This window comes from Passer domesticus, chromosome 1 (assembly GCF_036417665.1).
Source record: "Passer domesticus isolate bPasDom1 chromosome 1, bPasDom1.hap1, whole genome shotgun sequence".
In the NCBI taxonomy this organism is placed as follows: Eukaryota; Metazoa; Chordata; class Aves; order Passeriformes; family Passeridae; genus Passer; species Passer domesticus.
Window position 1 is genome coordinate 35030111 of NC_087474.1, and position 26563 is coordinate 35056673.

The 26563-nt window shown below is 40.7% G+C and overlaps 1 protein-coding gene across 2 annotated transcripts in view; it reads left to right on the plus strand.

The window, feature by feature from the left end:
- The window catches only part of PLCL2 (phospholipase C like 2), a 99403-nt gene extending 95228 nt beyond the window's left edge, over positions 1 to 4175 (plus strand). For both annotated transcript variants that reach the window (XM_064413878.1, XM_064413882.1), the window contains one exon: positions 2915 to 4175. In XM_064413878.1, the coding sequence (XP_064269948.1) occupies positions 2915 to 3094 (180 nt within the window). In that variant the 3' untranslated portion in view covers positions 3095 to 4175. The remainder of the gene's footprint in view (positions 1 to 2914) is intronic.
- Positions 4176 to 26563: the final 22388 nt, after the last annotated feature.

The window sequence follows — 26563 nt, forward strand, 5'->3', positions numbered from 1 at the left end:
CCTACATCCACTATTCTGTTCCCATTTGATGCCTAATATTTTCTGCTTCCTCCTTGCCAAATTCAGAGATCCTTCCCAATGGGTGTTAATTTTCATTTCTCATCACCTTACCCAATTTATTGCATTCAGCAGCCTTCTCCCTGCTCAGTGTTTTTGTTTTTCTTTCCACTAGCTTTTATTCTCATTACCAATATCTCACTCTTTTTGGGTTGTTAGTCCTTCTACTTATATATAATTTTCAGGCTACTTTCAAAGTGGTGAATTTTGTCAATTTGTTTTCTTTTTGTATTCCAATCCCAAATGTTGCCTCAGTCTTTCTCTTTCTCTGCTCACCTGTCAGATCCAAATTTAGTGTTGTTGCACCGTGTTTGTGTTTCACCATCTCCTTTTGCAGTAAGATGTAACCATCTGCCTTGTATACTGCAGTCCAGCTTCCCTTTCAGCAGCCCTAGGCCTCTTGCCAAGTCCTTCCCAGAGATCGTTCTTACACTGTCCTCCTCCCCATCCACCTCTTCTCCAGAGTCTGTCTCAGGCTCTTCTTTCCTCCCCTCTAGTCTGGCTTTTGGCCTGCTTGCATTGGCAACCCAGTGTTGGTGGCTTGGAGAAGCCATCCAGGAAAAAACCCAACTTTTTTCCTAATGCACATTCATTATTCTGTGGGAATGGAATACACATTGTCTTACCACATTGCTGGAGCTGTCAAGAGATGAAGGATGATCAAGAGTGGAATCCTCAGTGATTGTACTAACCACATTCAAAATCTGATTTTTGTTTATTAAAAGCTCATAACTTGGTTCTACTGCCCTGTAGTCATTCAAATTACAAGTCCCTACCCCAAATGAGAGTAGGGAAGGAAGTATAGAAGATTGTTAACAAACTTCTATATCTTTATTCTCAGAACTGAATGAACCATATGGATGACGTTAACAATATTAAACAGAAATAATAATAAAATCTGCCAAGCAAGAATCCTTCATAGAAAGTATCAGCTTAAGTAGTTAAAGTTTGGCAAGCATAGAAGTAACTGAAAGCAGGGGTGTTTTTTAACTAAGTTTTGGGCAACCTTATTAATAGACTGTTTGAGAGCAGCTGCTCTGCCTATAATAAACAACTTGATTAAAATTCCAGAACTATATTCTACTAATCCATGTAAAACAGAACTTGGGCTAGAAACAGATGCACTCCAGATATGACTCATTTAGTGTGCTGGAGTGTTTTAAATTAGCTTTTAGTTGTTTGTTAGTTTGGAAAAAAGTATGTGACTTTTATAAAAAGTAGCCCTTTAGAAGAAATTATTACTGAAGCTTATGCTATGATTGATGACATTCTAGATTTTTCCTCTCTGGTGATCAGAAAAACAGACTTTGGCTATTATTGTCTTGGGTGAGGGATGGGGGGACATTTTTTCTTTGAAGAAAGTAAAATTTGTTTTCAATTTGTGGGTCTCAAAGACGTAAGTCTACTCACTTCATTGGATAGTATTTTTGTTCTAAGTTGCTAAAGAAGCATTAGAAGTATGAGGGAACACATTTTTGTCTGACTGCTATTCTATCTCTACTCCTGTATTTTCAAAATCAAGAGGTAAAGGTGCATTTCAACATTATTTGGCAGAGGAAAGGTGGAGGAAAGTATCTTGGGAAGAAATACTAGCATGTCTTCAAGAGAAATGTCTGTCAGGAGACAGACTTTACCCAGGATGGACAGACATTACTGGAGAAAGTGCAGTCAGTTTTCATACCTTTTTGGACACTGGTACTGGCAGTCTCAAGGAACTACAGTACCTGGACTTTGTGTGTGTGTGTATTTCCCCCCTTCAGGTATGAATTTCTCTCCTTCAGGTATTTTCCTGTGAACTGTGGAGCAGTTCTCCCTCAGGAACACAAGCACAGCACAATCACTTTGGCCCTTGCAGACTTGCTACTCTTGTTTTCGAACTTCTCTGTGCACACCAGTAAGACAGACAGGGTCACCATGTGCTGCAGCCTTGCTCATTTGCTGCAGGTGGGCAGGGTAGGCAGATACCAGCTGCAGGGAAGGCTGGCCATGCTCTCCCAGTGTGGGCTGTTACTGTTAGAGGGCTTTAATCAATACAGAGAGATGGAGGACTGTAGAACAAGAGCCAAATGACCTAAGCCTGGGACAATTTCTCTTACAGCTTTGCTTATAACTTAATTGCTGTGAAGAGGAAGATTGATGTGGCTCTTAAGGATGTAGTTTAGTGGTGGACTTGGCAGTGTTAGGTTAATGGTTGGACCTGGTGGTCTTAAAGGGCTTTTTCAACCTAAACGATTCTATAATTCTGAAGAGGGATAGAGATAGTGCTGAGCTGCAGACAGCCCTGTGAAGTCTTTGTCATCACTGTCCTTTTTATGTGTTGCTCGCCAGTCTGTGTTTTCATATTTCATGCATTGACAAGCACTGGTCCTTTACCATCCTGCTATTGAGTGAATCACATTGCTAAGGAAAAAAAAAGTCCCTAGGAACCAAAAAACCAGGAAGATTTTAAATGGCTCCCTGAGGTATTAAAATCAATCATCACAGTTTTTGTTATGCAGAAACATTTATAGTCCCCATGGATTAAAAATACAGCACAGATTACTTTTCTTGAAAACTGTTAGGCAGAAATTACCCCTACCCATTTGCTGATGCCACTGATTGGCTTCAGAGAAAGAAAAGAGCTTGATTCTTTCTAACACTAAATAATCCGTATTTGAGTTTTGTTTTGGTTTTTGAGGAGGATTTTTTTGTTTCATTGGTTGGTTTGGTTTTTGGTCTTTCTTTCATTTTTTTATTTTTTTATTTTTTCTTTTTTAGCAGGACAATTATACTTTTAATCCAAAACAAGCAGAAGGGTAAAAAAGAAGAGAACGCTGTTATCAAATGTGTATTCTAACTGCATTTTTTTTCCTTACAGGGACAAGCTGATCTTCTCAAATATGCTAAAAATGAAGCACTGGAGAATCTGAAGCAAATCCATTATGCCACTCTTTCATGTGGACTTAATAAGCCAGGCACTGAAAATACAGAAATCTCAAAGCCTCGTCGAAGTCTGGAGGTCATACCTGAAAAAGCAGGTGATGAAAACGGAGAATGAGAGAAGGCTCTTCTCGTAATTTTGGAGTTTATAACTCTGTGACCAATTGTAGCTGCATAGGACATTTGCTTTGCACTTACTGTTGGAAAATATTCGGAATTTTTAAAGCACAACTGGAGAAGCTAATTACAATCTATTGAAACTGTGAATGTATGTAGCAACTCTGCTTGTGAAGGCAATGATTTTGTGTAACACGGAAATTACATTATTGGCCTAAATATAGCATATATATGTAAAAGATACTGTAATTCAGTAATCGCGTGCTGAAAAGTTCATTGTAGTGCCATCAGGAAATGAACATTTTTTAAATGAGATGTAACTAGCAGGAAATCAGTTGACAGAATTTGGCAAGATGCCTTGATTTTCAAACCAGTTTGATGCAAAGGTTGTTTCTTTGCACAGTTTGTTAATTGTGCTAGTGAGATATATAATTCTTTTGAAAATCAGGTCTAAAAAAGTGGAATGCACATGTTTCACACTATATGTAGTTCAGCCGCTTGGATATTTGGGTTTGAAGTGGTATTGATTTTATTGTTGAGCCATAAATTAAAATGAGAATGTAATTAGACAGTGATCACTGACTTCAGTGCACTATAGGAGAGCCATTATGTAAAAGGAAAATGTGCAATCAATCTGATAGCCTATGTCAGAAGAAGATACATACCTATTTTGCCTAAGATCTTCTGCAAATGTGTGTAGATAATGTGACCAAACCGCAAGCAAAACGATGTAAATAGTTTTTCATTTTGTGAAGTGAAGTGCTCATATTAAAAAGAGTTTTATGAGATTGCTCCCAAACAAGTAAAGCTTTTAACTAAATTTTAACTTTTTTATTTTTTGAGTATTTTCTTCCTTACAGAATAGGTGATATCTCAATAAGCAGGTTTGTCAAAAAAACAAATCAATTGCTGTTCTGATCTTTTTTGGTTTTCTGACAACGTTAGGTAAAGGTATTGTAGCTGATATGCTCATTGTAAAATGACTATACCAACCTAGAGTGTTCTCTTACTGTTTCTGATTTAACAATAAAATGGACTATATAATTACAGAAGCTAATAAATTTGAAGAAAAACAAGTGAAATCCTCTGGAGATCAAAATGCACTTTTTGTTTAGTTGCGGGGGAAAAGGGAAGATGGTGATGTTTGTTGAAAAGCATTGTTTTAAGTAGAAGTCTTCAAGACATGCATTCTACATGGATTTTTGTTTTAACCAGTTCAAGATGCTCTTTCTGCTCTGAGGGTAATGAAATCTACCTACGTATAACGTCCTGTAAAAGTCAATAGAGCTCTGAACAAGAACGCCGTTGCACTTGCACTTCATTGAATTATTAGGGACTTAATTTATTTTCTAGTCATTATAAAATTGAAGTGGGGATGGGGTGGGATGAAAACAGTTTGCATAGTAAATGTCACATTTTGAGCCTTTTAAATGTCAAACTCTATGGGTTAGGAGCAGTTTTAGAAGGTCCTAAGTTCTTTCAGTGTCTAGTTACAGACTGTATGCCTTAATGTTAGGATCTTGCTAGGAATGAGTTCTATTCTGTGTAGTACAAAATGAAGCATTTAACCTGTAGTAAACATCTGTGAGTGTTGCTTTTTTTCTGTGTTGGCAGCTGAAAGTCTTCTGATGGAATCTGAAGCTGATGGAAAACAACTTGAAATTCACGTTGTTAACTGTGTTCTGAGCCACTGTGAAGTTAGTCTTCCAGGCCCAAATCTATCACATCTAAATCTGATTTAGAGTTAGATTTAAATTTATCTGCAGCAAAACAACTGTGTTAGATCAAGATCCATCTGCATCATAAATATGCAAGGTCAGTTTCACTTTATCAGAAATCCCAAAACCTAGGCTACTGGAATTTTATTTCTAACTTTTAGTCCTAATTGAAACATGTAGGCTGTGGGAAAGTGCTATCACTGTTTGCATCATGCTTCAGAGAGATGTAAAAATCAATAAGGCTGCTTTTCAGTCCTGCCCCAGCACTGTTTGCATGGCATTTACAGAACAACATAATTTACATCACAAATGAAGCATTTCTGTAGAGTCTCTTCCTCCAACCGGGTTATCAGAACTGATGTCTTGGGCATTCTTAGCATTTACGTATTTCTGTTTAGCGCATCACAACCTGAACAGAGGTGAGGAAACATTGAAAGGGTTCAACACAGTTTGATGGTTTTTCCTTTGTTTTAGGGCAAAAAAAAAAGTGAACGCAAAAAGTAAAAATTGATTATGACATAGACAAGGCCTGAGAGATTTTGCATGTTCCACTCTTACAATACAGGTAATTGTTGATTACAGAACTGATCCTGTTCTACTTTGTTAAAAAGGAAGATAATATTTTTTGAGTAATATAGATACATATCTTTTTTAAGAAGTTAAAATATGTGCATATAGCTGACACTTTAAATATGTTAGCATCTGATTTTAGTGCTGATTCCTTAAAATGGAACTCACTTTTGTGCATTATTCATGCTCAGTCCAAAACTGTATGTACCATAAAGTCTTAAAATGAGCTGAGTCATCATCTTTCACTCCAAGAGATGATGTGTAGCTAAAAGTGCTTCAGGAAGTTTACATGTTACATGTTAAAAGAGTTGAGGATAACCACTTGCAAGCAAAGTATCTGGCTCTATTGTTAGCCCAGTGATGATGATTTCAACACCAAATGTATTAGTCTGTTTTTTCAGTTGTGTTTTCTTAAAGCATTCTTTGCATCCATATTATTAGTCAATTTTTTTACAATGTTTATTTTAGGTTATGTAGAAAGATGCAACCAAGACCCAGCAAAGTATTCAAAATAAAATTAATCCCAGGTTGACTGCACTTTTTTGGGACCTTTATTTCCTTAAATGTGCTGTAATGCAGTTCAACTGTTTACGTAGTCTTTAACTGTGGAAGATTGATCCAAAATCTGAGTGACTATTTATCTGACTGCCTTTTTAGCTTTTGTTTGTCTCCAATAATCATTGAGTGAGTACAGGTATATGTCAATATATTGCTCAATTTAAAATTAAAGGGTAATTGTTAAAGGAAAAGTTCACATACAGATTAACCATATAGACACTAACAGTTAATTCTTTTTTTGAAGACAAGAAAAAGTTTAAACAGTGCGTGTTTGAAAAAGGAGCGCCTCTAAACCTCATCTGCATTCTTCCTCCCTTCTTCATTGGTTTTGCTTGGTGTGGTACATAGCAGCCATTGGATATTTAACCACAGAGCCAGGACCATGCCTTCCATCCTCTGTACACACCAGCCAGCAATAATAGACAGCTCTGTTCTCCAGGAATTCCCCCAGCAGCAGTTACCAAGGAGCACTTCTTAGCCTAGTGAAGCCACCAAAACAGCAAAAGCTTTTAGAGCAGAGGTGAGGGCCAGTTGAACTGTACTGTTGAAGCTGTGGCCTTTCTGATGTCAATGGTAGTCTTCTACTCAAGTCATTAGGACTGGGATTTAAGTGCACTGTTGCAAAACTCCCCTTTTTTCTCTGGTCCTTTCTTTCATACTTTCATGTTGTTCTGTTACTGCAGCAAAGAATGGTGCCCTGCACAATTTCACAAGCTGACCCATGCAGGCATGGTGAAGATGCTGTATGAGTCAACCATTTTTCCAGCTACTTTGTACAGCACAAGAATAATTTATAAGACTCCATGGCCGGTTACTGTATTCATTTTTTCCTGTTTTGAAGTTGAAACAGCAGAGAGAGATGATTCAGAGTTGCCGGTGTAAAAAGTGAAAGTGGATTCCAAAAATTTTAACACTGGTCTACTAATCAAATAAACTAATCTGAAAGGACCCAATCCTTTGCTCTTTCAGTGCTTGAGTATCCCTTCCATTTATATGATTTCCAGATACAGTCTTCTCTGGCATGGATTTTAAAAGTAGTGCTGATTTCTTCTTGCTATATTCGTTTGCTGCGCAGATCAAGGAAGCTCCTGAGTGTCCTGTGCATGGTGTAATAATCTTCGAATAAGCTTTAGCCTAGCCAGGTTTGCATTTGTGTTAACTGAAGGTTAAAAACCAGTACAAAGAGTGATATTTGCAAGAAGGGTAATCATACAGCTATAATCATGGCACAGTGTGCCCTTGCAAAGGCATGTTCTTCAATGTGAAATCATTTTATGCTTATATAGCTAGAAGTTGGAGTGAGTGCTGCTGCTGAAGGATGATGAGCCCACGGGGTTTTGATACCATGAGCAGAATTCTGAAACTGGTGATGTCCACAGAGAGCATCTTTTGACTGCAATGGGTGTACGGCTTTACCACATTTTTTTTCTCTCTATTCACACCTACTCATTCTGACCAATTAAACTTTCTAAATGGAGTATCTAACAACTTGGTTTAAAGATTAATAGATCTGCATGTATCCTGTTAGGGCCTTCAGTCTTTTGAGCTCCTGTAAATATTTCAATCAAACCCTCCACTGTTCTCAACACTCCCTGATTCCTATTGCTCTCAGTATTATGAAAGCAGCTGTGGGACAGATCAGTCTGATAGTTTTGAAAACTAATTTGTGTGATGTTCTTTAGTCATTGCAACTTGTTTGGTCTCGATAAGAAAAAGGCAGTAAACTACCTAAGTAAAACTCCTGAGGTTTTCTTGTTATTTCTGTTTTAGGACCCTATTAAACTTCCCTTTCTGACTCATCACCTCTTCTGTGGGTGACTGAGGAAACACAGGGTAGCAAAAAGGAGCACAGCAGAAAGATTAGAAACAGGACTTAGTATACAAGAGAACAAGTCCTCACAGGCTTGGGGGAACATCCGTTGTAGTCAACCGAGCTGAACCACACTTAAGAATTGAAAGGCAGCATTGAGGTTGAGAAAGACAAGCAGAATTGAATGTTAAAAAAAAAATTAGCCCAGAAGTGTGGGTGCATGATCCCAGTGCCATCCTGATGGATCCCTAATATTTCCCATTTGTTACTGGTACTTTGAGACCAAAGATAGTGTTTCTTACCTTTACAATATCATCTAGTGTGGAAAAGAGAGCAGTGATGCTGGGACAGTGGTCAGGTAGAAACACCAAACTGTTAATTTCTCTTTTTTGGACCTAGATGCATGCACTGCTTTGAGGTTCATACTTTTGCCACTTGAGCTCATAGGACTTCCCACTGAGTGCCACTTTGGCACAGCAGAGTTGAGAGGAAGGAGGATGTGTGTGTCTGTGATCAGGAGAGTGTTCAAGAGGTGGCGTGGGAGGCTGGTATGAAAGGAGGCAGCTTGAGCTGGAGTGGGAGTAGCACGACCAAACAGTGATTCAGCTGTCATGAACCTCTCCTGTTTGTCAAGAGCAATCCGGCCTCGTTAAGCCATCTGCAGTCTGTGGAAGAGCTTTCCGAGTAAGTTTGGGTGTTTAATTAGTTACCCCTTTTCCGTGGAGATAAATGTGGGGGAGCAGAGGCTCTTCTTGGCTGGCTGCAGCATTGGCCTGTGCGTTGGGGACTGTTTGGGGGAGGGAAGCAGCGCGGCCAGGAAACGGTGCGGGAACTTGGCCTGCGCTTTGTTCTCCGGCCCTCAGCTTCCTCCATCGATAAATTGGAGGAAATGACATCTACCACTTTTTAAAGTAGCAGGAGAAACATACCGTGTAATGGCAGAAAAACACCAACCCCCTCAGGAGGTGGCTGGGAGCTAAATAAACTGACATGTAAATCAGTGCTTTGCAGGAAGGCAGCGCTGTGTTTGAATGCATCAGGTTTGGCTAGATCCCGGTTCACAGAGCACACTAATGCCTGCATGGCTGTTCCTGGCATGTACTTAGCAGGCATTCTTAAACGTGCCACTGATTGGTGAAAAGGGTTTTGAAATACAAATCCTATCAGTTGATTACAAGCCAAGCATGTCTGTGTGGGGTCCCAGGTCCTGGAGAGTTGCAATATTTTTCCTGTTTAGTAAGAAACTAAAAAAGAATTTGTTATAATCTTGTAATACAGACTTTATGCCGTGGCTCACGGCATGAGCACTTCTTTTATTCTCAGATGTGTTATTCTCCAGATTAAAAAACCAAAACCTCATAAAAATCTTAGAAAAAGCCTTAGGATGCAGCGGTCTCTGTTCTGAATTTGAGAACTACTGATAACTGCTGTGATTTGGGTATGTTCTCAGTCAAATAATGATTAAATTAGTCAGCTATTAATATTTAACAAAATACTCAAATATTTTTTATATTACTGATGCTGTTACTTGTGCCAGGATTACTGAAAAAAGGCAGTTTTGTTGGATGGAGAAATAAAGATCTCATCTTAGGAATCTGTAATTGTGGAGGTGAGTAGCATATTTCCCAGGAGAGTGATGGCTGCTGCTGCAGTTCAGAGCCCTGTGGCTCTGTCAGGGAGCAGTCAGCAAGCAGGACTGGAAACAGTATTTCACAAACATCATTCTTGAGATAGAGTACAATATTTTTTCCTTACATTTATTGGCACACAGTTGTACAGAAGCATACACATCACTCTTTTTTTTTGAGCCTCGATTAATAATCAGTATTCAAAGTTTATTTGTGTGGAGAATGTTGGATTTATTTGCTAACTGAGTATTTTTACACCACTATTTCCAACATGCTTTTAACAGCTAATAGCTTGCAAATAGTAAGAGCCAGAGTGCATGAAGAGCACTGGTGATGTCAATATTGTGACAACACATAGTTCTGGACTGAAAATCTGGTCACTGATAATGTGAGCACAGTCAAATGCTCAGGGAGGCTGCACTGGAGGTAGCATTAACTGAGACGACCTGTTAGCCCATGAAGGGGAGGTGGCAGCTGTTATGAGACTAAGGAGAGAACTGGGTATGTGAGATAGGGTATGAGAACTGGGTATGAGAGATATGTTCAGTCCTGGAAGAGGAATCAGCTACTAAAGTCAGCTCCTTCCGCTACTCCATGTCACAGCCAAGGCTTCTCAGACACGACAGTTCAAGATAAAAACTCAATTTTGTATTGGAGATAATTCTCTGTAAGTGATGATCTGTCACATGTGATGGAGCACTCTGACAGCATCTCCCCAGAAGAATTCTAGCAAAAGAAAAATGGCATTTTCTACCTACACAAAAGATCTTCCACAGCTCAAAGCCCAGAGGAAAACTACAAGAACAATGATTAAATATGAACAGAGTGTTTTAAGCTAATCAGTGATGTACTTTTCCTACCATAGCTACATTACCAAAAGTAGAATGATCCAAGAGTAGGACCCTGCAAAAGCAACTTGCACCTATAATGGTGGAGATGCACATGATGGGTGAGAGCACTATATGGTCTAAAATCCATCATGTCCACAGTTTCCAGCAGTGCAATATTTGCCATGTACTTACTTCCTTGTACAGACAAACAAGAAAATAGTTAACACTGTAATAAGAAAGCTAGAATTGCAGCTTTTGTAAGTTGCCTAAGCATATAACATGCAAATGACATGGTGCAATTCCCCCAGGTGCTGAATCTCTGAAAATTAGACCCTCACATTTAAGATTCTGTTCACAGACTATTCACTAGGGGAGCCAGATTAAAATTATCTTATGATCTGTGTTGCAAGTAATAGTATCTATAATGCTGTAAGAATTGCTGTGTTTGATATTCAATCTTGCTGTTTCATAGGTTCTACTGAGCTGTTTCAGATACAGATAAAGTAAGTAAATGGTGAAAAACATTAATGAACTAAAAGGCTGCAAAATACTGAAATCCATAAAGGATTTCTCGATAGTAGCTAGTAGTCACAAGCCACAGGATTTCATTGAGATTTAGAAAGCTCAACAAGGATACCACGCAATTTATACAGAATAACAGTGTTGCACTAAATAAAGAATGGTTAGATGTCATGCAGCTGGGCCATAAATAATCTCTATTTCATCATATTTGAGAGAACTTTAGGCTATCTACTGAAATGACTGGTACGAGTCAAGGGCCATGCCAGCCAGATCTCCTGCTGCAGGAGATCTTCTGTTTTCTGTATAGGTATTTCTGTGTCACATTTAGTGCACATAACTTGCAATTAGAGTTATTGTACCATAAACACGTTGCAAACAAGGCTTCCTCCTCCAGCATTAGTGGCAGTAGGTGGGACTTCCCACAGATTTCAGATCTTTTCAGAAGCACATGATCACACTGAGTCCCACGAGCCCTGCCTGTACACTGGAATTCGGAGACCAGGTTGTGTATCAAAGCATCCATGAAGCACCTGACATGAAGAGATGTCTTTAGCTAAGTAGGGCTGCTGATGGCTGCTGTGTGCTTTACAGACTCTTAGGGAACTCAGAAACACAATTTGGTCACATTCTTTTTTTCCCCAGTGCCAGCAGCTTCCAAAACTGCCGTTTCCATTGTGGTTACTGTTCTTTCCTCCAACTACCACTGACCTGCCGTGGGCTGCAGCAGGGCTCAAAACACCCTGCAGAGAAGTTTTGAGGCAGGATAGAGCAACAGTTTTTGAGTTGCAGAGATGATCTACAGTTTTCATGAGCTGCTGCTGAACTGCAGGGTCCAGCAAGAGCAGCTTTATCCCAAGGCCCTGGAAGCAAGAGAGAAAGTCTGGAGAAAGGAAGACTTTTCCTTGGTTGAGGAGGATTGGGTTAGAGATCATTTAAGCAAACTTGATCTCACAAATCCATGGGGCCCTGATGAGATGCACACATGAGTGCTAAGGAAGATAGATGTTATTGTTAAAGCCCTGTCCGTCACCTTTGAGGGGTCATGGAGAGCTGGAGAAATGCCTGAGGGCTGGAGGAAAAGCAGTGTCAGCCCAGTCTTCAAGTAGAGTAAGAAGGACCCAGGAAACTACAGGCCAGTCACCTCACCTCAATCCCTGGAAAGGTGATGGAACCGCCCGGCCTGGATGTCATCTCTTTGGAGTTGTTCCTGTGATAGGACAAGGCACAGTGGGCACAAACTGGAATACAGGAAGTTCCACCTGAACATAAGGAAGGATTTATTTCTTGTGAAGGTGCAATGGGACAGATTGCCTGTAGAGGCTGTGGAATCTCCTTCTCTGAAGATATTCAAAAGCCATCTCAACATGATCCTGTCCAAGCTGCTCTAGGTGAACCTGCTTTAGCAGGGGTGTTGGACTAGATGACCTCCTGAGGTCCCATTCAACCCCAAAGATTCTGTGGTCAGCTGCAGGATGGACTGTTCTGCTAGATCTGAGAAGGAAAAGGGCTGGGGACTGACAGTGAAAGCATTGCTGAGACAGGAATGAGGGAACCCTGCAGTATTAGGCAGCAGAGGGTCAGAGAGAAAGGCACATGAAATCTAGTGCTCTTCAGATGCCCTTCTGAACATTTCTTCTCAGTGTCAGTCCACAATATGTATCAAGTAGCTTGTAATATCTTTGTTTAGTCTGGAGGGAAGAGTAATAATTTTTGAATAATCAGTCCAGAAGAAAAACAAGTGATGTTTGGCAATGCAAAGAACAAGATAAAAATACTTTTATATATAATCATATTTATATTTATGATGTTCCTATTAAGGATATAATAAAAAAACCAGAAAGAGATGAGAGTGATCCTGATCTTATATTTGCAGTGTGATGTGTCACATTCATAGCTTGGACTTAACTATGGTTTAGGGAGAGACAGACCCTAAAGACAACTTTATCACCCTCTGTCTTTCCAGGCAAAATCAACAGCTAGAAACAGATAAGCATGTTTTGTGAAAATCAGGCAACAACTTTGGCCTGGGTAATTTCTAGCTGTTTGAGACTGAGCATGGAGAAAATAACGAATCCTTTTGCAGTAATTGGTTCTGCTACTGTACTTATCCCCAATTTTCTGAACTGCCAAGCCTCATTTCTTCTGTTATGTAGATTGACAGCCCTCTCCATAGTAATTCTCATTATGGTTTGAAGGACACCATGGCCTACTTTTCTGGGGTAAGCACTGACCAAGGGAAATGTAGCCTGCCATTTCATTGTCCATGGTGTTCTGTAATGCTGGTAGTGATATTTGGTTCCTTCTCATATGCTGGCAATTTTCTAGACAGGACGATTCACAGAGCTGTAATTCATCAGCCAAAGGCTTGGGTGTAATAGGCTGTGGCAAGGTGGCAAGTGTCCCAGTGCAGATAATTCAAGCTGAAAAAAACAGGGAGATTTCAAAGGTGCAGCTGCTGTTTTAATGTATTTTGATGCAGCCATTTTGAATAATAATTCCCTCAGGATTACAAAGGGAGAGAGGATGGGCTGCTGAAGAGAGAGGAGGAGCTTCCACTAAACCATGTGGTGGAAAGCAGGGTTTTCTCTGTGCTTGTCAGTGTCCTCTGAAATAATATCCTTCATAGAGTTCTATGAATTCATTACCAATTTGATATGAAAAAGGTTATGTTTTCAGCAAGCCTTTTATTCTTTAATTACATTTTTCTGTTATTGATGCTCTCATAATAAAGGTTATATTTGAATGGAATTTATACACTTACATGACATTTAAAACTTCATAGAAACAGTGTGTGAAGTCATTGCATGCAAAAGTGCTATTAACTGCATGTCAGCATCCAATAAACTCTCTTTTAATCCTTTTTTAAGATCTTGAAGTTTATCTGATGTAGTGACATTTTATGGCATTTAAATGTCTCATCAGTAGGACTTTGCTCTTCTCATGCACACAGCTTTTCTAGGACTGAAAGAGCACAAGACATTGCAGACGAAGCAGGGAAGATGACAAAATAGGATGGATTGCCAACTGTTTATTATGTAAATTGTTGTAGTCAGCTGAACTGCAAACATAAGCTGAAAGCTCAGGCTTCTCCAGAGGTTTGAAGCATGCTGAGGTGATCTGGAGTTGGAAGGATGCTTACACTGAAAACTAAGTTAAATTTACATTCAGCTGGAAGGCCTAAAGGGCAGAAATACAAAACACTAGTCTTGGTACTATAAAGCCTATGTGATCCATTGTGAAACTGCTCTCAAAAGTTTCAAACTGCCAACTGGTTTCAGACTCAACATGAGAGGTTTGTGAAATGAAACCTGGCACATGTGAAAATAGTTTAAATGACTGAGAAACAGAGTGAACTGATTTTATTAACTGTTTTCCCTGCAGTGCATCAAACCCTCATGTCACAGCAGTGGGCAGGTGAGTGAGGAGCCCAAACCCCAGCGCCAGCACAACAGCTGCCTCTGCATCCAGCACACACATGGAGTGAGTGGAAAGCAGGGCAGGAGTGGTCAGGTCTTTCCCCTTTGGTAGGGGAAGGGGATTGGGCATTTGCAAGTCACTGTTCTCTCACTGGCTCCACACATTAGGTGTGAACACACTCCCCACCAACACCACAGTTTTTGGCTCAGTGCTGTCAGCAGCTCACACGTGTGGCTTGTCTTCCACCAGGCCTTGTATGTTCTCAGGTGGAAGGACTGTGACCAACCACCTCATCCACGCTGTGCTGCACCTCCACCTCGCAGCCATGCAGAGAGGACTCGGTAAAGGAGGAGCTGTTAACAGAAAGTGCAATAAATTAAAAAGAGTCACAGCAATGGTTGTCTTTGTTATTTGGGTGCTTTCCTTGGGTTTGCTCTGGCAAGCTGGATGCAAGCATGTAGCACTGATGAAGGAGAGGATGTTGAGTCTTGCTGGAGCATTAGAGAGGTCTGCCTGTAATTAAAGAAGCTTCTAACATATAAATATGTGAAAATACATAAGAACATGAGATGGGTATTGCTGGTTCTCAGATTCTTTTTCTTGCTTCTGTCAGGGTCAGGATTGAAGGCACTTGAGATGGTTATTTCACGTTCAGGCTTACATGTTTATTATTTCTTATCTATATTACAAGTCGTGAGTTCTACAGCATTCTACCAACAAGCTACAAAATGGCTAACTATCTTTCTCTTCAAGGTCTTTTAAGGCTTCCAATTAAGAAATTGATCAAATTAAGAAATGACACCTAAATTGTTTTCCCTTTTAACCCAATAACTAATCCCTCAAAGTCCACAATGCGGACTTTTCTCTCCAATGACAAAATACCTCCCAAACCCATGAAGGAGAAGGTGAAGAAGAACAACCAGCCACCACCCTAAAACCTCCAACTTGCCCCATATGTATTGCTTTATTCTAAAACCTTAAACTCTAAGTTTTCCACCCTGTGATATTATACACTCCTAATCAAATTATACACCCGTAATCCCTGTGCTATCAATCAATTTTGGAAGCCTTTTCCACAGCCTCAGGTCAAATGAAGTGCTCTCCTGGGAATCAGAGTCTGTCAGCACAGAAAGTCTAAAATTCTCAGCATCTGGAACTCCCAACAGGGTATGAGCAGACCTTGTTCATGGGTCTTGCACATATAGTGTGCATCAAAGGTGAGCTGAAATGGGCTTTTCCTAGTTTCCATGTCTGCCAGCTCATTGCAGAGCTGTCTGTCTCCAGAGACCTTCAAATGCTTGCACTGGTTTATTGCTTGTCCTGTTACTGAGCCAGAAAAACTGAAATCAAATGGCTTTGTCTCATAAAGAGTGGCCAACACCCTTCTAAGAAACAGAATTTCATCTTTTTCCAAGTATTGTAAATTTTGTGCTTGCCGAGCTCAGCCTCCAAATTGCTTCCCTGAGGAAGCCAGTCGCATGTAGAGAAAGAGTTGTTTAGTGCCTGTAATTGAGAGGAGAAATGAGATCTCAGGGGTGTTTGGAGACTGAGCTGAGGCTGGTCTGGCCTGGAATATTTTGAGAAAGAAATATATTTTTGTAGACCTCAAACCATACTGTGTTGTTGAGCCCGGCTGAACACATGACTGAGTGTCTGTGGACTGAATATAGGTGTGCTGGCATCCTGGGATGTGGCAGGAAGGCTCTGTGTGATTTATGTGTAACATGTTACTTGGGGTACACCACAATCTATTTATGGTTACCCTGTGAGCAGAGCTGTGGATTGTCTCCCTGAGAATACTTAACAAAACTAAACAACTTCCTCACTCACTGAGAGACCTCATGAGCTGTTTAGAAGGAATTCAGCTCTAGGTGAGCAAAAGCTGGGCCAGATGGATGTCATCACTGCTGTTGGGAATGGCTATGCACAGACGAAAAATTCTCAAAATAGAGAAGCACCACTGAAAATGAGGGTTTGTGGGGCGACACTTCTGGGACCCCATCTTTGAAACTGTCAAGTCATGATGCAAATAGCCATCAGATGTCTTCCCTGGGGTGCTTCACTCATGTAAAACATCCTGACTTTAGCCACTGACAGCTATTTATATTCCAATTTTACCACATATTTTGTGTAAATATTAGTCTGTGGTCCAGGCTGAGGTTGTTTCTAACTTTATCTCAGTTGGTTGGCCTGTCCCTATTTATAACACTCTTGTCTCCTTTCCTGAAAGTTGCCACACAGCTAAATTTATGAACTGACCAGCCACTGTTTACTCTGCACCTCTGCAGGAAAGGAAAGAAAACATCACAGCTCCATCTCCTCAGCATGAGGGATGCCACTGTGCAGGCTTAAGTTGGTCTCAGATACACTTTACTGAAAATTTCTGGCAAATATCCTTTCAATACATGAGAAAAAGAGGTATTCAGAAACTTGGGTTGAAACACTTCAGGTAATTTAGTCTGCCTAATACCACACGTAAACGCCAGTTCATCTAGTTCTCCTGCTTAGATTCTTCACCTGCAGCAGTTTTTAAAATCTACATCCCTTCCTTCCTCGGAACCCTGAAATGATGAAAATTAAAAACTAAAGAATTTTTGTAGGTTATGTTTTTCAAAGGCTGTTTTTTTCTCATGGTAGAACTTGCACTTTGAGATTGAGTTTACCTCGAGCTTTCACTCATCCACCAAGATCACAGTTCCCTCTATAATCCAAAATCTTTTCTGTAGTCTAACCATGATGGAATATGTATTATGTAACAGATTGAAGTATGTCACTGAAGTGCATTGTCAATGCCTCACGTCACTCTTCTGCTCTCATTATTTATCCTTTTTGATGTCTCAGCATAAATTTTGGCATTGACACTATGAAATGTTTTTGGGAATGTCAGAGACATTAAGACATGATCCCTGATAGTGATATATCACATGAGCTTCCATTACTGGTCACAAGGTTTTTCCTTTTGTGGATGCGTTTAATGATGTCAGGTAGTCAAGTGATGCAAATCCATCTGTACAAATGATTTCACCTCACTTTCATTTACACTTATTTACACAATTATATGCGTTCTCTGTAAATTGGATATTTAATTATCGTGTTTTTCAGATCAGTACAAAGAAACTGAAAGCAACCATCAGGCACTACATGGCACTCATACAGAAACACTCCTGGGTGATGTCTAGCCATTTGAAGTGAACTACATATCAGTACCATTAAACTAATTTCAGACAGCTTGAATTATTTTAAAATTGAAGATATCAGGCATGGCATGGAGCAGAGTACAAAATTACTAAGTTAAAATTTTATCAAAGAAGAAGGAAAACTTACTTGACATTTTGCTTGGTAAAATAACTTCAATTGAAATCAAGTAAGTTGTCACTCTTTGATTGTCCCTCTCTCCCCCTACCCAGCTGTCCAACGTAAATAACACGCTATGGTTTTTTCCATGGAGGCCCAGATAATGAAAATTTCGATGTCTGTTCCTATTGAGTACTGCAGGACTTCTGGCTTTTCTGTCCTGGGAAATTTTTTTTTTTTTTCAGCTTACCACACTTAGTCAGAAACAAAGTCAAATGTCCAGAAAATTTCTGAACAATTCTTTTAATATTTCTACATGAAGAAAAAGATCCAAATCCATCCTTCTTACTTAAAGGGTGCCACTTCTTTAGTAATAAACATTTGGTTGAAGTAATATTGTACAACTCAGAAACATCGATTGACACAGTAAGAGCAGATGGCATCTTCAGTGTGAAACAGAAGTTTATGCTCAATAAACAGAGCACAGACCAGGGCTTGGGTTTTGCTGCAGAACATCATGTGAGTGTTGATGCTCCCCAGCAGGAAATATGAAACATAACATTGACTCACTTTGGTGTATACTGCAAACCCACAAAACATTATTCTTTGAGTCTCGCACGTCTCAGGCTTGGCAAAGACCACCAATTTATGCACTTCTTTCATTTTTTTGAAGTATTTTTTTCTGAAGAAATTGATAAAGCTTCTGCTGGCACAGGGCTATGATGCTGAGAAACCTGTCAGGGCCACTTCATTGCCTCATGCCACCTCCCTTTATAGCACCTCTCTTCTTGTTTAAGGATGGAGTCATTGCTCTGAAACACTATCCTTTGGAAGGACAGCAACGAGCAATCCTAAGTTGCATTCATTGCAAGTATCCATTAAAAATGAGAAGTTTTTAAAGCTCATTTTTCTTATTTCAGAATAGAAATGAAAACAAATTTTCAACAATCAAACCACTGCAATTACCAATTAGTATTTAATGAGTGACAGGTTTCATTCAGACTAATGCATGCACTTTTTTTTTTCCTTTTCTCCCCTCCTTCCTTTCTGGCACTGAAATACAGAGCTAGACTCTTTATGATAACTCTATTTTGCTAATTAATCTAATTAAGTGCTGTATGTAATTTTGCAGAGTAGAGCAAGCTATTCAAGATTGTCATCATTAGGTTAAAGAGCTGACAATTGATGGAGATAATTTTTTCTTAACAGGCTGTAACCTTTCTGCAGGCAACCCCCTCCCCCAAGGGAGTTCTTCAATTAAATCAATAATGCTTCTGGGGAGAAAGAAGAACTTTGCTTTTTAAGAATCATGTAAACAGATTTTCAGCAGCTTCTTATTGCTTTCCTTGAGAAGAAAAGCAGCAGCTGTTTATTAATACCTGCTGTGCTTTGACGAGTTTGCCTTGAAGAATAGCAGCTACTATCTAGGTATGGTGCAAGCTGAGAAGAAAAGGTTTTGAATGTGTTGTGTGGGGTCCGGAGAAACCTTGGCAAAATAAAACAGCTTCTGGATCGGGTAAATGTCAGGACTTGGAGTGGTTCCTAGGCAGGCTGGGGAAATGAGCTTGAAACTGCTGGCATATTTGTTATTGTTTGGATACAAGAAGGCCTGACAAGAAGATAAATGTCACTGGAGGAAGAGGTGGGGAAAGCTCATTGTGATGACTTTTGCCAGCCTTAAGGCTTTAATAAGCAGGATGTGGTTGAAGCTTTTTTGGTTTTTTAAACACAATTCCCAAATGGCATTGTTTATCCTGCAGAATTACCCAGTGGGCTCAGCAGTCCTGGAGGACCGAGCGTTCCTCTGTCCCTACAGGAAGGAGCCCCTCAGTCCTCAGTGGTGAGGAAATGCAGATATCCCTGGTCTAAGCAAGCTCTAGGCAAGTTCAGTGGTGACTTCATGCAGCCAGGACAGAGCTGTGCCCATGGAGTGACCAAACCTATGTGTCCTTCTGATGGCTCTGGGGACCTTTGTAAATGGAGGCATCTCCAGCAGCCAGAAGGAGATTTTCCTGTGCTTGGTCTAGTTAAGATGCCTGGTTATCTTCTCTGAGAAAAGAAGACAACCACAGCTTGGTGTGTCTGGGTTTCACCTCTTTTCCTTGGCTCAGCTCCTTTCCTCTACTGGCTCAGGGTGTCCTGAGGATGTGGCCACAGAGATGCCTCTGTCTCCCTCTCTGCACAGCCTAACCTCACTGGTAAAAAGCTTATCTTTGTTAGTTCATGATTTTGTGGGAAATATCCTCTTGCTTGTAGCAAGGATGGCTGCTTTCTCTGTTTTACTTCCCAGCCTGATCCTTTAACCACAGCAGTTCTCAGGCTGTCAGGCACTGGGGCAGTGTCTGCTGCAGAGCCTGTTCTCCTTGGTGGATGGGTGCCAGCTCTGTTGCACAAGGATTTCACCAGTTTGGAGAAGTACTCAGGGAAAAAAAACCTCACATGAGGTAACAACAAAACTTGGGCTACAGCAAGAAGCAAGTCTGGAATATCACAGTAGCTTTGGGTTTTGGTGAATTTTGCACCATGTTACAGATCACCCTTAGCTTGTTTGAGGCAGGTATCTGTGATGTCCACTTAAAACTGTTCATTAGAAACTCCATCACTATAATGTGGGGTACACCATGCTCTATAAAGGTCTCTGAGCATGGGCTGCTAATACTGAAAAAGGGAAGTTAAATGAAAGTCCAGGTCAGTGCTAAACTGGTGTTCAGGGATCCCATTGCACAGGGAATATTTGGATGAAATTAATTTGGAGAATTTTCACTATGAATTCAGAGAGTGTTTCCATTTGAATCCTTGTACCTGGATCTATTGAACCAATTTCTAGCAGGTGCCTTGACTCAAAAGATTGGGCTTTATTTTTTTTTTTTTTTTTTTGCTATGTCTGCAAGCCTGAACACTACAATAGGTTATACACCAAAGCATACCACTGTTTCTTGTTCATTTGTTAAATGGGAATTTGACACTGTTAAGGGCATTAAAAGTATTCCATTCCCTGTATCATACCATTAAAGTGGTTTTTATTTAATTTGGTTTCTGTCCTTGGCTGTTAGAGCTAGAAAGTTACTTCATGTAATAAGGGAAAAGAATTACAGCTTTTATTAAAATGAGAAACCAGTTTTATAAGGATTTTATTCAAGTCCTTACTTTCATCACCTTCACAGTATTCAGCTAAATTTCTCCTACAGATGCACACAGCAGATTGCTCACAGAGGTGGTGTCTCAGCAAAGCTGGCTGTGCCACCAAGAGGGGCAATGGCACAATGTGACTTCTATGTGCCTTCTATGCCATGGCCCCAACGGAAAGCTTTTTGTTTGCAGCAAAAAGAAAGTCTGGTCATAAAAATCAGGGGAAAACTCCCCATCTACTTATTTTTCTGTTGCTGTTGTGTGTTCAGTGTGGTTTTAGGGACACAAGAACTATTGACAAGACTCAGAAGTGATATCACGAGAGGTTCTTCATGTAGGAAATATGGTGCCATTAGCCAAAAGAATTATACTGAACTTAAAAGTTTTTGGGACTGAAAAATGGGACTGCAAGTTGTGCACTGGACACTATTTCTCCTATAGGACAGTTCCACTAACTACAACTGTGACTATGCTCAGCATTGCTTTCTTCTGAGGGATTGAATCATGTGCTTGTCAGAGCACGAGCGCTGCTGCAGGGCTATTTGTGTAGCTCCTTGTCTGTGACAGATGCACCAAAGGAAAGGGGCTGCTTTGATCTCAGGCAGCGAGAGCAGAGTGGTGCACACACGAGACCTGAGCTCTCTTCCTGGCGCTGTCATTCACCGCATCAAATGACGCCGGGCAAATCAGCTTCCTTAGCTCTCTGCCTCAAAAGTGAAACAGATGGGCTGTATCAGCTTCCTCCCTCTGTTAGGAGGAAGAGAATGAAGCACATACTGATGAAAACTCCCCTTGGGCAGATAACTTTGAGAGCTACAGGCTCCAAGGAGCACAAAAGGGTTAACCTTACAGAAGGGTGATTTTTTTTCCGTGTTGTGGTTTTAGTGAGAAGGGGTGTTTATTTTAAATAATTTTCCATTTAGATTTTGTCTTAGATTAGTTTTTGAGGGTGGATCTACACTGAGAGAATATTCATCATGCTCATTGCACATGGTCACACAGATAATTTTGCCTTTAGGAGGAGGCAGCACATAAATGGCAGCACACGCTGGACATTTCTTCTGTTGTACTGGTGTTATAAAAGCCCATGCCTCTGCAGATGCTGTTCATGATTTAAGGGGAACTAGATGGACACCAGTTTTTAAAATCCAGTTCTTTGTAAAACATAATTTTAGTAAGAAAATAGCATCCAATACAGTCAGAAACCAATACAAGTCAAAATTAATCTAGAGGTCATAAATCCATACTACACAGTGATGTTCAAATAGACAAAGCAGCAGTGTAGATTTATACATTCATGTATCTTGCTTAACACTGTTTACTTCCTCTAATGACTTCAGTTTACTCAATCAATTTTCCTCCAGCATGGCTTATGGCTGGAGGGTATCTTGGACTTATTCAAGCATCTCAGAGTACTTTACAAATAAAACAGAGGCAACTGACCGTAAAGCACATGATATTACCAGTGGTATTATTAACATTTTCTCAACAGAAGTGGTGGAGGAGAGAAAAGCCCACTCCCCCTTTGGGGGGAATCTAAGAAGGAAACTGGACCTGTCAATACTTGCCCTGCATGTTCATTACATTGACATTGTTTCTCAGGCCAGGACTGTGTTTGGTGAAGTTACTGCAAGACCAGTGTGATTCTTCTCTGCATTCCCTGGAAATCACGCAGGGATTAGATGTGTATGTTGTTTGTGATCACCTTGCCCACAGAGTGTTGTGCTAAGGGTGACCCAAAGAAGTTGCTTGCAGTGGAAACAGGATGGATTTCCTGTGCAGATAAATCTAGGACAGGGGATGGCTCTATTCAGTGTTGAATTGGCAAGGCAAAATAAGGAAAACAAAAAAAGGCAAACGCATTACATGAGCGAAAGAGGGAACTTATTCAAAGCAAGAACTAAGATTGCTGGAATCTTGTCTGTTTTTAAAAATAAAATCTCTGTCAGAGTAAGGGAAAAGAGTATATTTAGAGCCTGAGAAACAACTTGGTTTTCCTGGCTCTATTTATGCACAATTTTGCCAGGCTCCAGTTAAAACTACCCAGTTTTTCCCCGCAGAAACAAACAACCCTGTTTGCTCCCAAAACTCAAAGAAAACTTAATTCGCTTTAAGCTGCTAAAAAAGCTTCCTGCATCTTGGGTTGGCATTGTGTGCCAGGCTTCAGCATGCTGAGAAACGAAAAATGCTTTGTAATGGAAAAGCTAGCTCACCCCTCTCTATGTGGTGCCACAGCAATAGAAAAGAAGGTTGCAAACCTTTTGCAAAAGGTTTTTTTTTACTTTGGTAAAGAGGTCAGAAGGAACAGGGGATTAATTTAAAAAGTTCAGACTCAAGATCACTGTGATCAAAACTATCGTTTCTGTCTATTCCCAGAATGCTGGTTTTCTTGCATATTTGGTAATTCAATGAATTGCATGATAGAAAAAGGAAGCTGCACAAAGCTATGCACTGTTATAGAGTGGGAGGTTAATGAAGTTCATTTAACAGACCAGTGGTGCAAACCTGTTATCAGATGGCTTGTGCAGATCCCAGATGGCTTAAGTAAAGCTGAGAGCTTGAAACAGGTACTTCACATTTTTTCTTTGGATTACTAAAGCATCAAGATACAGCTCTTCCGCAGCAAGGTTAATGACTTTCCATAATTATGTGTTTTCATCAAGAAGGAACCCATTTCAGCACCTCTAAGTCATATTTTTGTCAGATAATTGAATTATTTTTCTTATGGCAGAACAGTACTGGAAAACCTCAGGTCTTGTACTCAATTGCTATTTTGTGCACGAAGCAGGCATCATGCTGAGCATGAGCTACTCTTCATCCTTCCCTACCAGCTGGGGAGCCACATCTAGCCACTGGAGGGAGAAACCAAGAAGGACCACAGCCACTGCATCACTGGCTGTGGTAACTGCAGAGCTGGACAGGACAAGATACTCCACCCTAGCAGGGAGTAGGTGAGATGCAGAACTAGCTCAGTTGCCAGAAGTCTCTTTGTGTCTGTGACTAAACTCCTCAGACTGCCATATATTCATATATCACTACTGCCCTGCCAGTTCAGTCTCTGCACCACCTAATGCTTGTAACACCAGCCTTCATAATTGAATATATGCCATGTATTATTATTGTTTGTTTGTAAAGCAAACTGTATTAATTAATTCTGCTGTTGCTCAGCTGGCCACACCATTCAGGTAAACCAGCAAGTTTTCTTGGCAGTCTTGGATCCCTCCATCACAGCAGATATGCAGTGAACTACCATCACTGGCTGTCCTTTTGCATATAGCTTTCCCCATTCTCTTCTCCAGATCTGTAGGCAGTGTTTTGATAATGCAGTTCTTCTAAGAGCTGAAAGGAAGGAGATAAAATGTTTTATTGCCCATCTAGAAAAAAAAAAAAATTCAAGGCAAGGTCCTGCAAGAGCAGGTGTGGTTCTAGGTTCTGGCACGTGGTTGCTGTGGGACTGTGAAAAGTTTGGTGGGGTGTAGACTGTGTGTATATATGTACACACATGAATACATATCATCTTCATGGATATCTTCTTCATCCCCAGGGCTATGTTTACTATAAACAACTACAAAACCCTGTTGGCTCCATGTTAGCCACCCAAATGCTTTGCTGTTTCAGGGCTGAGCACCTTGAACCACTACACCTGCACATGTGCTGCTTGATGAGATGCATGCTGTGGGCAGGTGCCCCAGGAGCAACCTTCAGGTGGGACACCCACCTCCAGCTCCTTTGACCGCCCAGCAAGAGCTCTCCTGCACAGACCCATGTCCTGCCCTTACCTGGACACACTCCCTGGAAGTGGCCAGCACTGCTGCAGAGGAGACTGGCTTGGGAAGGCAAGAGCCCTGTGACAACAGTGTGTTCCCTGCATCTCTGTGCAGGTTTTATTGGAAGCCAATGGAGGACAGAATGGCAGGCATCTACCCCATGGGCTGTGACTATGCAGTTTAAATGTTTGCAGATGTCTCTCTTCCTCCACACTCACCCCAACAGGTCACATCTTCCCTCTGGCCAGAATAAGGCCCTGTGCCTGCCTCTCCCTTGGGATCAGCACACCCCTAAGGACAGAGATGCAGGCACTGGAGTGAGAACAGGAAGATTGCTGGTGCTTTAGTTCTTCTTCAGGGCATCAAACAGCAAGACTTGATTTCTGGAGACATCAAGACACATTCCCTCTGAGCCCACCCCAAGAGCAAAGCACACATGGGGGTCTCAGCAGCACCCTTTCCTGGCACTAGACCAGCAGCTTCTGGGTGTGAGAGCAGCCCCTGGCACAGCCAGGGAGACAAGGAGGATAATAAAATCACACAACATATCACATAATAAATATAGGTAACCATAGCACTAACTTTAATAATCTATTGCTTTCACGGGCCAAAACACAGCATTTTAGTTAAGACATTGCATTTCACTTGCATCTGGTGTTTACACAAGCCAGTGATTCAATGCCAGACAAATTGTGCATAATCTGTTTGGTAAAGAGCTGTTGAAATAGCTGCCCGCAGCATTTCTTCTCTGTCATCTCACTAGAGGCAGTGCCTGGTTCTTTGGGCAAGAAAAAGCCAGAGACAGTTCCATTTAATCAGTTCATTCACCCTTTCAGGAGAAATTCCCAAAAACCAACAACCATTTTACGTGTCTCGAAAATTGGATGACTCGGTAAAGTCGTGTCTTCAAGGTGGCTCTCTAATCAGCTCTCTTATGGGTATCAAGGATGATAACATATGGCATCTATGAAAGAGGAGATTTAAAGCTGTGAAAGTTAGCTTTAATCTTCTAGAGGAGTATAAAAGGATGCCTCAGCAAAGCTTTGTGGAGGTCACTCAAAGGACTTCTGCCAATATTGCTTAAATAAGAATAAATTCAGTTATTAATTTATTTTTTAGTCCCTGTTTGCTTCAAGTTCCGTGTCAAAGATACCTTGATCTTTCTTCTTTTCTCTGTGCCTCATGGCTGAGCAAAATTAGTAATTTGGGGTTTGGGAATGTGGTGGGATAAGCTATGTTATAAAAGCAGCTTCAGATTGCATTTCTATGGATCCCTTTTATTTCCTTTTCAAAAGAAGTGTATTCCATGAAGAGACAGCCAGGTTAACTAGGTGCATCCCTGCTCTTCTGAAAATAAAATGTGGATGTCAAAATGAAGGGGAGAAACAAAGACTCAAAATTAATTCCTATGCACTCATTCATTAATCCTCCTGGAAGTAAAGTCCTCTTTGGAGATAAAACTACTCTTTTTCTGTGCCAATTTGTAAATGTAACTCAGCATCCTTGCTGAGACACCCAAAGTTTGCTATTCAAGTGAAGCAAATGTGTTGGTGAGGACAAGATTGGTGAATTAGGGTTAATACAGCCAATCATGTAAGAAAATGACTTAATGTAAACCATCATATATATCCAAAGATAATTAATGAGTGGAATGCAAGTGTTCAACAGAGGCACTCTCGAGGATAAGCTGCCACCTTACTGCATTCCTGTGCAGGACCCACAATATACTGAGGGTCCTGAACAGCACAGCCAAGAACATGGTTTGAATTGCTCCTTGTTACTGCACAACTGCTAGGACTGTGCTGCTTCCTGGTGCTCAGAAGGCAGTCTCAGGGATATTTTTGGGAGAGAGAAGAAGCTAGCCCTTGGTAATCATGTTCTGCTTCCAGCCATGGACATCATCTGTTTGGTGCAAGACTGGAAGGTCTCTGCACTGTGCTGTGTTCTCCAGATGCACCCTCACCTCACAGCTTGAGTGGAAGCTCAAGAAATAAAACTGTCTTTTATAGACAATCAACTCAGGCAGGGCAAAAGGGAGATGAAAGCTAAAGCAACCACAGAGAACTTATAATGAGTAATTCTGCCCGGTTTCATGTGGAAAGGCTTCTGTGCAGAAAACAAAAGGCATGAAAAAAGTGATCTAGCTGGTCATGGCAGCAATTGTTGTAGGTGATTGAAGGAGAAAGATACAATGTCCTTGCTTTCCCCACAGATGCCACAAAGGGCT